This window comes from Alligator mississippiensis, chromosome 10 (assembly GCF_030867095.1).
Source record: "Alligator mississippiensis isolate rAllMis1 chromosome 10, rAllMis1, whole genome shotgun sequence".
Taxonomy (NCBI): domain Eukaryota; kingdom Metazoa; phylum Chordata; order Crocodylia; family Alligatoridae; genus Alligator; species Alligator mississippiensis.
Window position 1 is genome coordinate 38,834,986 of NC_081833.1, and position 12,929 is coordinate 38,847,914.

General features: G+C 48.7%; 1 protein-coding gene across 1 annotated transcript; it reads right to left on the minus strand.

Annotated features, from left to right (window-relative positions):
• Nucleotides 1–78: 78 nt before the first annotated feature.
• PRSS54 (serine protease 54) lies at nt 79–12,929 on the minus strand. Its single transcript, XM_059713295.1, has 6 exons — nt 12,748–12,929; nt 5,779–5,960; nt 5,233–5,404; nt 3,799–4,054; nt 2,853–2,984; nt 79–1,189 (listed from the first exon to the last, which is right to left on the minus strand). The coding sequence occupies exons 1-6, from the start codon at nt 12,927–12,929 to the stop codon at nt 752–754; spliced, it is 1,362 nt and encodes a 453-aa protein (XP_059569278.1). The 3' UTR covers nt 79–751.

Sequence of the window (12,929 nt, forward strand, 5' to 3'; positions counted from 1 at the left end):
AGTTGGATTCTACTGGCCTCTGTCACTTGGTTTCCTTGCTGGGCTCTCAGGGCATTTATACACATACTTTTTGTCCTGCAATGCTCCAGAGATCTGGCAGGTGAGCAGACTTGATTAACTGAGTCTGCTGTACACGCGACCTGACACGCACTTCACTGAAGCACGTGCAGTTATATAAGCAGTGAAATGTGTGTCAGTATGCAGAAAATGGCAGCAGTGCACTTTTGAACTAAAACACCTCTGATGTGTTTTAATTCAAAAGCGCACCACTGCCATTTTCTCAGTGTTGACACGCGTTTCGCCACTTACACAATTGCATGCACTGCGGTGCTGGGTGCTTTTAAAAGTACCCGGTGCAAGCATGTGTACAAATGCCTTCAAAGTTCTGAATCAGCTTTGCTCTTCATATTTCCTTTCCTGTCAGATATCTTGAAGACCAGTTATTCTATGATCATATCTGACATGTTTACATGAACTGCCCTCTCGCCCTCTCTGGGTTGAGCCTTGTGATCATTTAATGCAAAAAAAAGGAATCAGGAAGATTTCTTGGGAGAATTTAAAAGTTTAATATAGCCTTCAGTGAGTTCCCAAGTTGGAGTGACAGACAGATACCTGGGGCATTGCTGTGAGGACAGGTCATTGATGCACATGGATGATGCTACATAGGTTCTCTTAGCAGTAGCAGATGTGGGTAAGAGTGTTCCCTGAGTACTGGCCCTAGGGGGGCTGCTTTTGTAGTTTGATCTCTTGTCTAATAAAACAGAAGGCAAAGCAGAAGGAAAATGGCAATGGTGTCCTGGGTGGGATAAGGCAGACAGCAGCTCCCATCAGGAATGGGGAGCACTTCCCCACTGTAATAGTCATAGTACAAAGGAGCAGACTTGCTTTTGGACCTGTCTAATCCAACCTGGGAGGACTTGCTGCCTTTCTGTTGCTGCTTTCCTTGGCTATAGTTGGACCCTTGCAAATACTCTGTGGGAGCTGGGGAAGCAGCATGGCCTCTGGCAAAAGTGTGATATATTGTGGTTCCTGCTTTCTTTGTTGTGGCTGAAATCCAGTCACTGTAGTAGGACAGTTTGGTGTACAGAAATGGTCCATAGCATCTCATGCCGCCCTCACTGAGCACTCCACTGAGAACCCATCTCTTGGTCCCCTTAGGCTGGCACATGACTGGGTTTCCCGAGTCTCCCTTTGAAAGACAAAAAGCAAGCTTAAGTCACAAAAGTCCATATCCTATACAGAATGTATCCTATACAGAACGTATCCTATACAGAACATGGCCCTGTTTGTGTCCTATGGATTCCTCTCCATGAATCCCACTGAAGTGGGTGGAAAGCAGAACACATCAACCTGTTACTCTGTTTACTTTGTCATCAAGCCAGCACTAATTCCAGGGGCTAACGGTTTTCCTTAGGCTGACAGAAATTAAGAGCCTTGCTGTTCCATGTTGCTATGTGCTTCAAATTAAACAACCAGAAGGCAGCTCCTTAGGCCCCAGTTTCAACCAGTGTAAGCCCTTCTGCATGTTTTACCTGAGGGGCCTTGGAAAAGTCATTCAATATGGCATTCACCCCTGATAAATCCACAGGGAAATTCTTATAGAAAATCCTATTGAAAGACATCTACAAGGACTCATCAGGATAAGTGAGGAGGTTATGGCAGCTTGGCTATGGAAAATGAGCAAGGCCCATAGATTTAAGGGGGATGCCCCAAGATTGTCCTGGCATTTGCAATACAGAAGGCCTCACTCCTTACACAAGTTTAAACAAACTCCATTAAGTATACAAACAGTCTGCACACATTTGGCATGTTCAGGTGGCTGGCTTGCTGGGGCCATCTTGCTGTAAGAGACAGCAACAATAATGCTGAAAAGACAGAAAAATGACTCCATGGAGAGGACCAAATCAGTGTTCAGGATGCTATCACAATTAGAATTCAAAGATGAATGAGATGGGAGAGTGGCTAGATCACAGCAGTCTTGGAATCCTCCAAGACTGGGAGAAAGGAAGTTTGGATACATGATTTCCATGGGATCCTGTCTCCATCAGAAACAAGACTTTAATATGCAGGTTCTAAACTGGCATAGCATGTTCTGCAATGAAGATCTCAGCTGTCAAACCAGCAGTGCTCTACCAAGAAGTATCTGCTTTATGGTGTTACATGTTAGGCTTATAGCTGATGAAGAGCAAGGCACAACAGTCACGGGCACAGAGATGATGTTTCTGCAGACTGAGCTCTGGCTTAGAATCAGGTCTAGGGAGGCTTGGATTCAAGGCTTGACCTTAGTCTTTTGCTTCCTGGGTTAGCTTCATGTGGGGGAAGATGAATCCCATGTTCCCCCAACAGCAATACCTACTGGCTGGAGAGGGACAACATTAACAGGGTATTGGGGGGACCCAGTTCAGCTTTCTTTAGTGGTGGCCAGTAGCTGTGGTTGTGCAAAGAAGCAGGACAGAGGTGGGAGGTGACAGGTTAAAAATAACATGGTGCAGGCCCTGGACTTCATGACTCCACTACAGAGGCCCTTCTGAGCCTAGCAGCCTATTGGGCTGGTCTGGTTAGAGAATGCTAGTGTCTGTAGCCAGCAGCACACTAGGCAGCAACGTGACCAACATTACATCCAGCCCTTTTGCTCCCCACCCAAATGACCGGGAAGAGCCTTTGTTTGGCACAGGTCTGAAGTGAGAGTCAAGCTTGTGCCTTTGAAGCCAGAGTGAGATACCTTCACTGGTTTGCCATGGACAGCCCAGTGTAACAAATTGCTATTGTGGACTGGGCTATTGAGTGACTGAAGCAGGAGCTGATAAGTTCCCGCGCTTTGTTCTGTGCCTGGATCACTAGATGCTTCTTACCAGGCATCCAGTCACGTTGTCAGACTCCCTGTGGCTGCAACACTCTGTTGTGATGATTCTCTTTAAGGGGCAAGGATCCACATCCAGGACTGACAGTTTTCTCAGAAAGCTTACAGCAGCCCTGTTTCCTGCCTGAGTGAAGAAAGCAAGGGATCAGATGCCCCAGGCTAGCTTCTGCCCAGGGTAGAGGTGGTCTCTGGAAGTTGCAACTATGTTGCATGTTATGCCATGTTTTTCCTATTAAGACAGTAAGCTAAAGGCAGCCCTGCTACTTCATCTAGATCCTATCTGGGTAAGGAACCCAGGGGTGTTTTTCTGCATTGTCACAAAAGAGACCTGGGTTTGAAACATGGGTTTAGTCAGACTGGGAAAGGCTGTGATAAGCGCACTGCTATCTTAGACAGAGGCAGAGGGCACAAGCTTGGGTTTATTTCCTTGCAGCCTCTGCTTGCTGATCTGAAGCAGATCTGACTGAGCTCTGCATGCATCTGTCTTTAACCTTCCTAGGACAAACTGATGGGAGTGCTGCTTGCAGGAATGTGGCCTGATCATGGGAAAATGAGGGAAACCTCACCCTTGAGACTGCTCACTGGTTCACAGACAGTGCTACTCTTACCCTGCTCTTAGCCATTAGATTTCCTGCCTGGACCACATTTCATCTTCTGGGACAATGTGCAAATATGCCTGCTGCGGAGTGGGGAGCATACCCACCATCAGCAGGATCCAGACCTCTTGAAGCACCCCTGCTACTAATTGGTCAGTCACCTCTCTTCTCCTGCAGCATACCTTACCTACTCTCCTGGCCAGGAGGAGCTAGCAGGTCTGATTGTCTTGGACAGATTCAAGCTCCTGAACATCCCCCCACTCCCCTCTACCCCAGACTTCTGAGTGCAGTCTTAGGATTCACCCTCCTCCAGTGCCTATTATCTGGCAATGAAGGGGTTACCTGCTTGGCGTAGAGCCATCCTGACACCCAGCAGTTCTCCAGGGCTGATGCAGTGAGGTTCCTGCCTGGGAAGCAGATGGGCTGAACTGTGTCACTGAACTGTACCGGGGTGGCTGTCTTCAGAAGGGCAATGTTGTTGTACCGGGTGATTTCATCAAAGTCCTCATAGGGGATTATGGTCTTGATTGAATAGCGGAGCTGGACCTTCTGTTGCATATTCAGATCAGTCATACCAACCATGGCTAAAGCTGGGTGCCTGGTGAGAGAGGGAGCAAGGAGAGGAGACTTCAATAAGCAGAGATTTGGGTAAGGCAGCTATACTGGTATAAAGCCAGTGGGAGATTGGAAGCCAGCTTTGTGACTTTTCAAGCATTAGAGGACTAGGGCAGAGAAGACTTTCAAGCTGTGTTGTGCCTTCATTCTACCTAATCTTGGGAGGCCTAGCACCAGCCTAGTCACAAGACACAATTTAGAGCAGCCTAAAGACTGCACTGTCTGCTCTCAATCTGCAGGGGCTATTCCAGCAGTAAGGGCTCATCAGCTACCCACCCTGCTTTCCTTAGGCCTATTACAGTGGCAAGTTACAGCTGGAAATATTCTAGTGGCTCTGTGATACACAAAGATTCCCCCACTGCCTCCTGAGCCAGTTTTTCATCACCAGAGTAGCACAGAGCCACCTCATCACAGGAGAGGACTGCAACTGGGTAGAATTGTGTCAGGAGAGCAACCCTAAAATCTCGAATATATCCAGTTGACAACACTGGCACATTGTTCACGTCGCATCTTCATTGGGAGGAGCACAGCAGTTCCTAGATGGGAGACTATACTAGCTACTGTGTGTGGAGGGGCAGGGTAGAATGTGGCCAAGAATAAGAGGCTGGTTGAAAGGTTTCAGTTGATTTAATGTTGAGTGGCAGAGAAGGGATGAGAAGAATGTATTGTGCTCACTCTCTGGCTTGCCAAAGCAGAGCAGATCTTCTAAGAGACCCAATTCTGAGAGAGGACCCAAGGAAACCCCAGGGTAACATATCAGGAGTCACATTTCTACATTCATTCATGGAGATAGATCAGATGACCTTGAGGTTCCTTCCAGCTCTGCCCAACGCAATGTGTGGCATCTGGGTATTTAACTCTTGTCTCCATTTCAGTGGAAGTTCTCACAGCAGCAGACATTTCTATGCAACATTTAGAGAGAGTTTCATTTGCTTATTGGCTCAGATCCTGTTCTTTTACTGCAGCCAACCCCGTCTGTCAAGGCAGTGCCTGGTAAGTAATTCAGGATGTGGAATAAAGTGTACCTTGACAATTCCACTGACTTCCTTTGACACAGGGTCACAGACAGGATGTGCCCTCCAGAGAACAAGTACAGGCCTTAAGGCATGAAAGCTCCCCTCTTCCCCTGAAGGTACGATAGAACAGCAGCAGGATACACACCTGTTCTGAAGCCTGGATGCAGCGCTCAGTATCCAATACTCGCTCAAGATGCAGCCAAAGGCCAAATGTTTGTGTTGTAGGTCCTGCAGTGACACTACCCAAGGGAACTCACCTACAGCAACAAACTCCTGCGCCGTGCTAGAGGGAGCCAAGCTGATCTGGGTCCCACAGCCTGCAAAGCAAACAAAGGGCACAGTCCTCTAGTATAGAGAGAGGCTCAGCCCTGTGCTTTACCTTCTCTTCTCACTTCACTTATCTTTGCTTCTCCTTCATTATTATTCCATCTTTTCCTTGGCTTCCCTCAATCTCTCCATCTCTTGGCTCCCTGCCTCCCCTCTCCTCCCTTGCTTTTCTCCCTTGCCATTATTGGTCAGGTGACACTGAGCACCACACAGCTCTACCTCCCCCAGGGTACAGGTGGCCAAAATGCTAGTCTGGGTTGAGAGAGACTCAAGCAGGGCCCAGCCTTCACTAGCCTGAAGACATTGATTGAGGACTGTAAGGGCCAGACTAGAGCACTTTGTTCCCAGACAAAGCTTCACTCACCAGCCACCAGGGAATAGGAGAAGCACAGAAAGAGCAGCACCAAGCATCCCGTCCTTCTGCCCTGACAAAGAAGTGGAACTGTTAGGCTGGAAAACCCAGGGAAATCAGGGCAGCAGTTCTGATAGCTCTGTCCTCCACCACATTTTTTCAGCTGTCTCTCCCTTGTCACCTCTAGAATGCCTCATCGCCTTAGCTCTTTCATAGGCAGCTGAACAGCTGAAGGGAAAGGTAGGTTGTGGCTACTTCTAGCCTCAGTCTGGCAGCAGGCATGGGCTTCTGTTTTCAGCCTAAGCCAAACTGTAGGGAGTATTTGCCTGCCTCCAGAGCCATCCTACCTCTGTGTCTGTTCAAGACCAGAACTTTCTACATCCTAATTCCCACCATCTAGCTGCGCTGGGGCCCAGCAACAAGCAGGAACCCAGGAGGTCCAGCACACATGTTCTTGGGTCAACCCCTGCCCTGACACACACCATCCCCCATGCCCCTTTCTGAAGCCAGTGGGATACCACAGGCTGTGAGGCAGCACCCGCTGTTCACATCCATTCTTTTGAAGGACCTGCCTCATTCCCGTGTATTCTCCATAACAGCTCTGGAGCCCTCACTGGCTTCTCTTTCCTTCCTTCCTCCCCCACGTGGCCTCCGTCTAAGTCCCATCTGCTGCTTTGCCTACACTAGTTCCAAAACTATCTCTTCCCTTCCTGTCTCACTACAAGCCTTTTCCTGTCCTTGCCAGATCCACTGGGTTGAAAAGACCACCTACCACAGCTGTTTCCCACCATCCCCCTATGCTTTACTGTCTGTCTGTCCCTCAGTCTCTTATGGATTGTCACCCTACATGCAGCTGCTTTATGTTGTTTGCAGCTTGTGAGCCTGCATTTCCTGAAGCCATTGTGTACTTGGGTAGGGCCAGGAGCAGGACACTGAAGCTTGCAGCAGTCTGATGCCACATAATCAGCCACTGTTAGATCATGTTGCCATGGTATCATCCAGCCAAACAGTGGAGTTCAGGGAATGCCCAAAGAGAGGCAATTCAATGTTCACTTGATGGGATTTGGTGCCCTGGGGGTACAGTCACTTTGTAAGCAGTTTGCAGCCTTGTTACAGAACAGGGAAGGGTCAGTGTCCTCAAACAATACCATTTGGTCTAAAGTTAGCAATGCCCCCCATCTTCAGATAGAGAAAGTGGCCAGTTTATCAGACAACTTGAAAGCAGCATGTGGCCAACAAAATCTTTATTGCTGGGGGCTGTGGGGATGAACAAAAAAGAAGAAATCCAGCCTTGACTCTGCAACACCAAGTGCAGGGCTGGCCACTTTACATGGAAATGGAGCACGTGTACTGCAGAAATCATTAAGACACAATAAAATGGGCCCTCAGGATGCCATTTTTAGCCCTGTGTCTGAGTGAAACAACAAGGTAATAGATACCTCTGGGGAATCAAGCCCTTTCAGAGGCAAAATGTTTATTAAATTGTTACCATTTATGAAGTGTTTATAGGAGAACAAGGAGGTCAGCATGGCTCTTTATATGTCCTTAGGGAAAGCTGAACCACTCAGTGTCTCACAAGGCATAAAAGAGGCTCCTTGTAAACTGTTATTGCTGCTTCTATTTTGGTTCAAGCCAAGGGTCCATCTAGCTTATGCACATTTCAACTGTGCTGTAATTCTACAGACTCACTTGGGGGTCAAATAAAAAGGATGTTGTCTAGGGATTGGCTGCAAGCCACTAAATTAGATAGGGCCATAGTCTCAGGTCTGAGCTTTGAAAGAAGCAACTGAATACAGAGAGGATGTAAAGCAGAGAGCAACCCAAGCTTGGTTTAAGTTGCTAGGCAATCTCCCCAGCCCAAGACATATCACTGCCACACCAGAGTCTCAGGCCCTTTTCCCTCCACTATTCTAGCATCCTACCCTTGCTCAGAGGCTCCTATAAAAGCCCATTTACCCCTATAATGCTTGCTCATGAGACCAGCTAAATACTTGAGTCATCTACTAACACAGCTCTTTCCTTTGTCCCAGGCCATACCACAAAAACCCCACTTACCTGCTCCCTCTAGTTCTCTGTTTCAGCTGGGCTCTGGCTGGTTCTTAGTAGGACCAGGTGTGCTGTGGATGTCACTAGCATCAGCTGGGAGAGGGAATGTGGGTCAGTCTCAGGTGGGGTTGTGCTGGATGTTTCTGAGAGGGCCAAAAATGGCGCAGGGGAATTGTTGGTAGTAGTGTGTTCTACTTGTGTTCTGGCTGGAAGCAGGGAGGAGGTGGTGGCTGAGCCTGAGCAGGCCTTTTGATGTGCTCTTCCAGACAGAGCCTGGGCAGGCTGCTGGCAGGCAGGGAGTAGTGGTCTTTTCAGCTGGATTGTTGGCTGCTGCCTGTGCTGAATTTCTTACTCAGCAGGAGTGATCTGCACCTCAGTACAGTCTAGATACTGCACAAGGAGAGATAGGAACACTGAGAGGAAGAGCTGGAAAAAAAGGGAATAGGAGTTGCTTCTTAGGTCCCTGCTCTCGATTGGATCAGGAGGTTTATTGGGGACCCTGAAAGGCCTGTCAGTATGGGAGAAAGCTATAAACCCACACAGTGGATGCTGCTGTAGGGGTGCATTCTAGGGAGAAGAGAAGAGACTATTAGAACAAGGGGGTTAGGAGTGTCAGGGGACCTGGTGGGGTGGCCGGGGGGACCTATTCCAGCAAGGCTGGAGCATGGACCAGTGGCCATGGGTACTCTGCTAGGGAAAGAGCAGCTGAAAAGCATCTTCCCTGCTAGTAGCTAGTGGGTCTTGCAGTTGCTTTGCAGAGACACTGTTGTTGCCAGGGACATGTGCCATGGGGGAATGTGGAACTTCAGAAGGTGGCAATGCAGAGTCATTGCCCCAGCACCAAGTGAGAAGAGACTGAGGCATGGTCAGAGACCAGCTGTGTCTACTTGGGACAAGTGGAACTACCCCATTTGAAGGCAGGTGGAAGGAAGGTCTTCACCGTGCAACTCTGAGTGTATATGCCTGAGGCTGACAGTGGGGCAGGGGCTGATGGCCAAAGAAAAGAGTAGTTGGTGCAAGCTTGCTCTGGCGCCTTGGTAAGCCTGAAGAATCAGGGAGGGCTGTAATAGCTGTGTCTGTACAAGGCTTGGAGCTGGGGCCACCATGGGTATTATGCAAGGAGCAAGAGGAGAGCAGCCCTCAGGGTAGTGCACCATGTAATAGTGTGGATCAAGCCATTGCAGGCACCTCTTGGGAGTGAGCCTTGAGCCAGACATCCATTGACCACCAACATGCTGGGAACACAGGGTTTGCAGCCACTGATAGAAATCTGCAGAACTCCATGCTTTTGTAGCAGAATTCCTAAATTGGGTGTTGCATGTTCCAAAACTTTGCTTTCATCCAAGGCATCTACCAACCCTTCCTGGTGTCCTTCAGCAGCTTTAGATACTACTTGTGTACAGACAGAAGTGACAAGTTTTGCCCGATCTGGCCACAGAAAGTAGCTTACAGTCATGCCCAAACAAGTGCATGGCTGCAGACAGCTTAAAAAAAGGCTGAGAAGGTGAAAATCTGAGCCCTCATTGTATGCGATGAAGAGGTTTCAAAATATAGCACCTTCTGTAACTTGTGTTTGTGGGGCTCCCAGCCTGTCACTGTTTTCAGAATGGGAGGGGAGAAAAAGAGTGGAGGGAGTTCAGTCTGGGTTTTTTTCAGCATCCCCACCCTTCAGCAGTGGCTGAGGAGCCCCAAGAATGAGCCACCTTGGCTACCTTTCCCCCCTCCCATTCTGAAAACAATGAGCCCTGGCCACTGCTATGGGAACCTAGCTGCAGGTTCTGGACAGGCAGCTAGATTCCCCACCCCCCTGGAACCAACAGTGAACTTCTGTTCAGCCTGGGGTAACAGTGCAACTCACAATATTTTGCAGAAAATGTTCTGAGTTACAGCTGGGAGCTGCACTTCTGTCTGCACCCCTTGTGATGGCCTGCTAATGAGCCTGCCTTTTGTTGAGCTTGGCTGAGCTAGATGGATATGTGCAAGCACTGCTCAACCAGTTTCTGTAGAGGCTTCCTAGTCGGAATTTTGTGGCTTGTTTTGAGCAAGGTGAGGGGCCTCTGGTTGTCCAGAACCATTCTTACCCCACTTTTCCCAACAAGATGAGAATCTCTTTACTAAAAGCTCCATCGAGTGCTCTCTAGTCAATGCCTGGTTGAAAACCCGTTAATATTCTAGCAGACCAGTCTAGAAAAGATTGGTACAACTCACTGGTGATATTCTTTGCTCCTTTCCTCAAGGTTACATTGCCTCTTCTATTTTATAATCATAGAAAATAGTGATAGAGAAGTTCAAAGCCACCCACTACTCTGAAATAACCCTTGTGAGTACTACGGACTTCACAATAAAATTAATTTGGAACCATATTTCCCGTAAGTACTTATAGTCTTCCACCCCAGTACTTAACCCCAACTTCAAATCTCTCAAGTCCAGCAGATTTTGGGCTCCACGTCTTTCCTTTGTGCAAACAAAAATGTCACACTGACCAACTGTTTATCATGGCCATAAACTCATTTGGCAGAGTTTCCAGTCTGCTTTTCATAATCTATTGCATGTTCATCTTCCAAACCAGACCCATTCTTGCTACAATCATTTCCATCTCTCTCTGCCCAGAGGACTCTTAACCTCTCTCTAACGCCTTGCATAGCAGTATTCAAGATGCGGATCTCTTGATGTGAACTCTCCCTCCCATTGCTCCCCTCCAAAATTTGTTTGGAGAGTCTGCAGCCTTTTTGGAGGCTTTGCATGGGTCTCTTACTGGCTCCTGGAACTTGGATTAAAAGTGCTAATTAATCTCCTTGGCCCCTGGTAGCTGACTCAGTGTGGGCAGGTTCAGTGGAGAGAACTGAACACCCCTCCCTGGCTTATGAGCAAATTGGTTTAAAAATCCCACCTTTTGTTAACTTGGTGCAACTTGGGTGTATAGATAAGACCTGTAACTCAGCCTCCACCTTGAACCCCGCTGATGCTGGAACTGCACAGGCTGCTATTCTGAAAGCCAACCACTTGCACAAAGCTGCCTTTGTTCAGAACAAGGGGTTTAAGCATATCCATCCATACAATGTTTGGCTGAAGGTCCTTACTGCTTTAGCATTTTTATTATGTTTCTGAATTATTCCTCATGCCAAGAAAGATGTAATGAGGGAGTGAGAGCCCTTCAATAAAAACCTATTGATCATGAAAAAACATGAGCACAGCAGAAATTGCCCATGCAGTACAATCTTATCAGTTTTGAAGACACGTCCATTTGGTTTTCCACCTCACAGAACAAATAGTTCTGCTTTAGGTACTACATCTAACAGCGCAAAAGCTTTGGGGAAATCTTACATGAACAAAACAAAGGGAGGCATTTGAAACCTGTTTTTTCCTTATCTATGCTCTGCTTCTTAAATTATCTCCTTCTGTGTCTCCAGATTCAGTTGCATCCCATTCCCTGCTGGCCTTATTGCTAAAATCAATGCTTCCTTGTGACTGACAGGCAGCTCTTGGAGACAGCTCCTTTTGGCATTGCTCTGAACTTCCCCCCTGGAGGTCCTGGAGAAATTATATGTGTTGTCTTCAGAAATGCCAGTGGGCATGTATAAGTTTCTCCTGCTGCTCTGTGACTTTCAGAGAGATTTACAGATGGAAGTGTTTAGCTTGCATGCGAGCCAGGAACCAGCAGCTCTCTTCCTTTTAAAATGTACTCACTTATGAGGCAAATGACCAAAAGCTTCCATGAAACTAAATGAATCAGATTCCCCACAGTTTCTACAAGGATGTCTTGCTGAGGAGCTGCGCTGGAAAAACTTCTGAGGGAGGCTTTTGCGCAGTTTCTTCTGAAACTAGTCATGAGGTGAAGGAATGGTTACTTGAGGTGAACTAACCTGCTATGGTTTCTTGGATCTTTGGCTCAAGGAGGACGGACATGATTGTTAATGTTTTAGTAATCATGAAAGGCGCTGGACTGAGGGACTTGTAGGCCTCTGCCCTCTCTGCACAAGCCTGGTTCAGCACATGGAGGACCAGTGCAGATGTCAGCATGCTTCACTACCCCATGTTAACACAACAAAGTAAACCTCTAGGAGCAAGAAGGGAGATGCCTCTCTCTCCATCCATTCCTTATACTTTTTGCTGACTGCTAACTTGGTGCTGAGGTTTTTGTGATGCAGACAAGCTTCTACCAGGAACCAAATTGAGAATGGAGTCTTGAAGCCATTAGAAAGTAACCATCTCCAGCTACAATTGATATGGGCTGCTTTCAAACCTGAGTTCTGGAGGTGAAAGATGTACTCTGTGCCCTCCTCTGTTCTACTAGGCGCTCTCGTGAGGCCTTAGCCCGGACTATAGATCGCACCTGTCCTGGGCTTGCGGGTGTACCCCAAAGACTACCCTGGCTGATGTCAGGGGACCCCCTTGACTCGCCTGCCATGACTTTGAATGGTACCTCAGTGGAAGGGTTCCCCTTCAAGGCAGCCTCCAGGGTTGTCGCGCCTCCCGGCAGGCACTCACAGGGCTCCGACCTCCCCTACACCCCGGCCACTCGCCACCTTGGGTTGTCGGTCTTCGGGCCCCTCTTGGCTCCACCCGACCTCTTCCCGCGGCCCGCCAGCTACGCGCCAGTGTCTTCAGGCCGTGCCTTGATGTACGGACTTCGAAGTCCTCGGACCTGGGTCCCACTAATCCAAATTCCTAGCGCCCTATCCCAACCACCCTGTGACTTGACTTGCAATTCCCACCACCGTGATGGCTGAAGCACTAAGGCCACTGGGCTAGGAGGCCACAAAGGGTGCCCTTGGCCTATGGGCCCCATGGATCCCCCTGTGCCCAAGTACCCAGCCCTGGTGGCTCACCCCACTCGGGTATTGAGTCCCAGTCTTTTATCCTAGGGCTGAAGTGGGACCCATCCGCCACTTGTTCTGTCCCTCCTTGGGGTCTTCTGCCGCCCTCCGAAGGTACCTGTAGGGGTCCCCGTTGGCCACACCCCTGTTACCTCCTCTCCGAGGCTTCACTGCTGGCTTGCTCGTTGATCCCTGCATCAGCTTGCCCGACGCTACTTTTGCTGAGTCTGTAACCGGCTCCTCTGCCGGGGCCGCTGCCGGTTCTGCTGCAGGTGCTGCTGCTGGAGCCTCTGCCGGCAT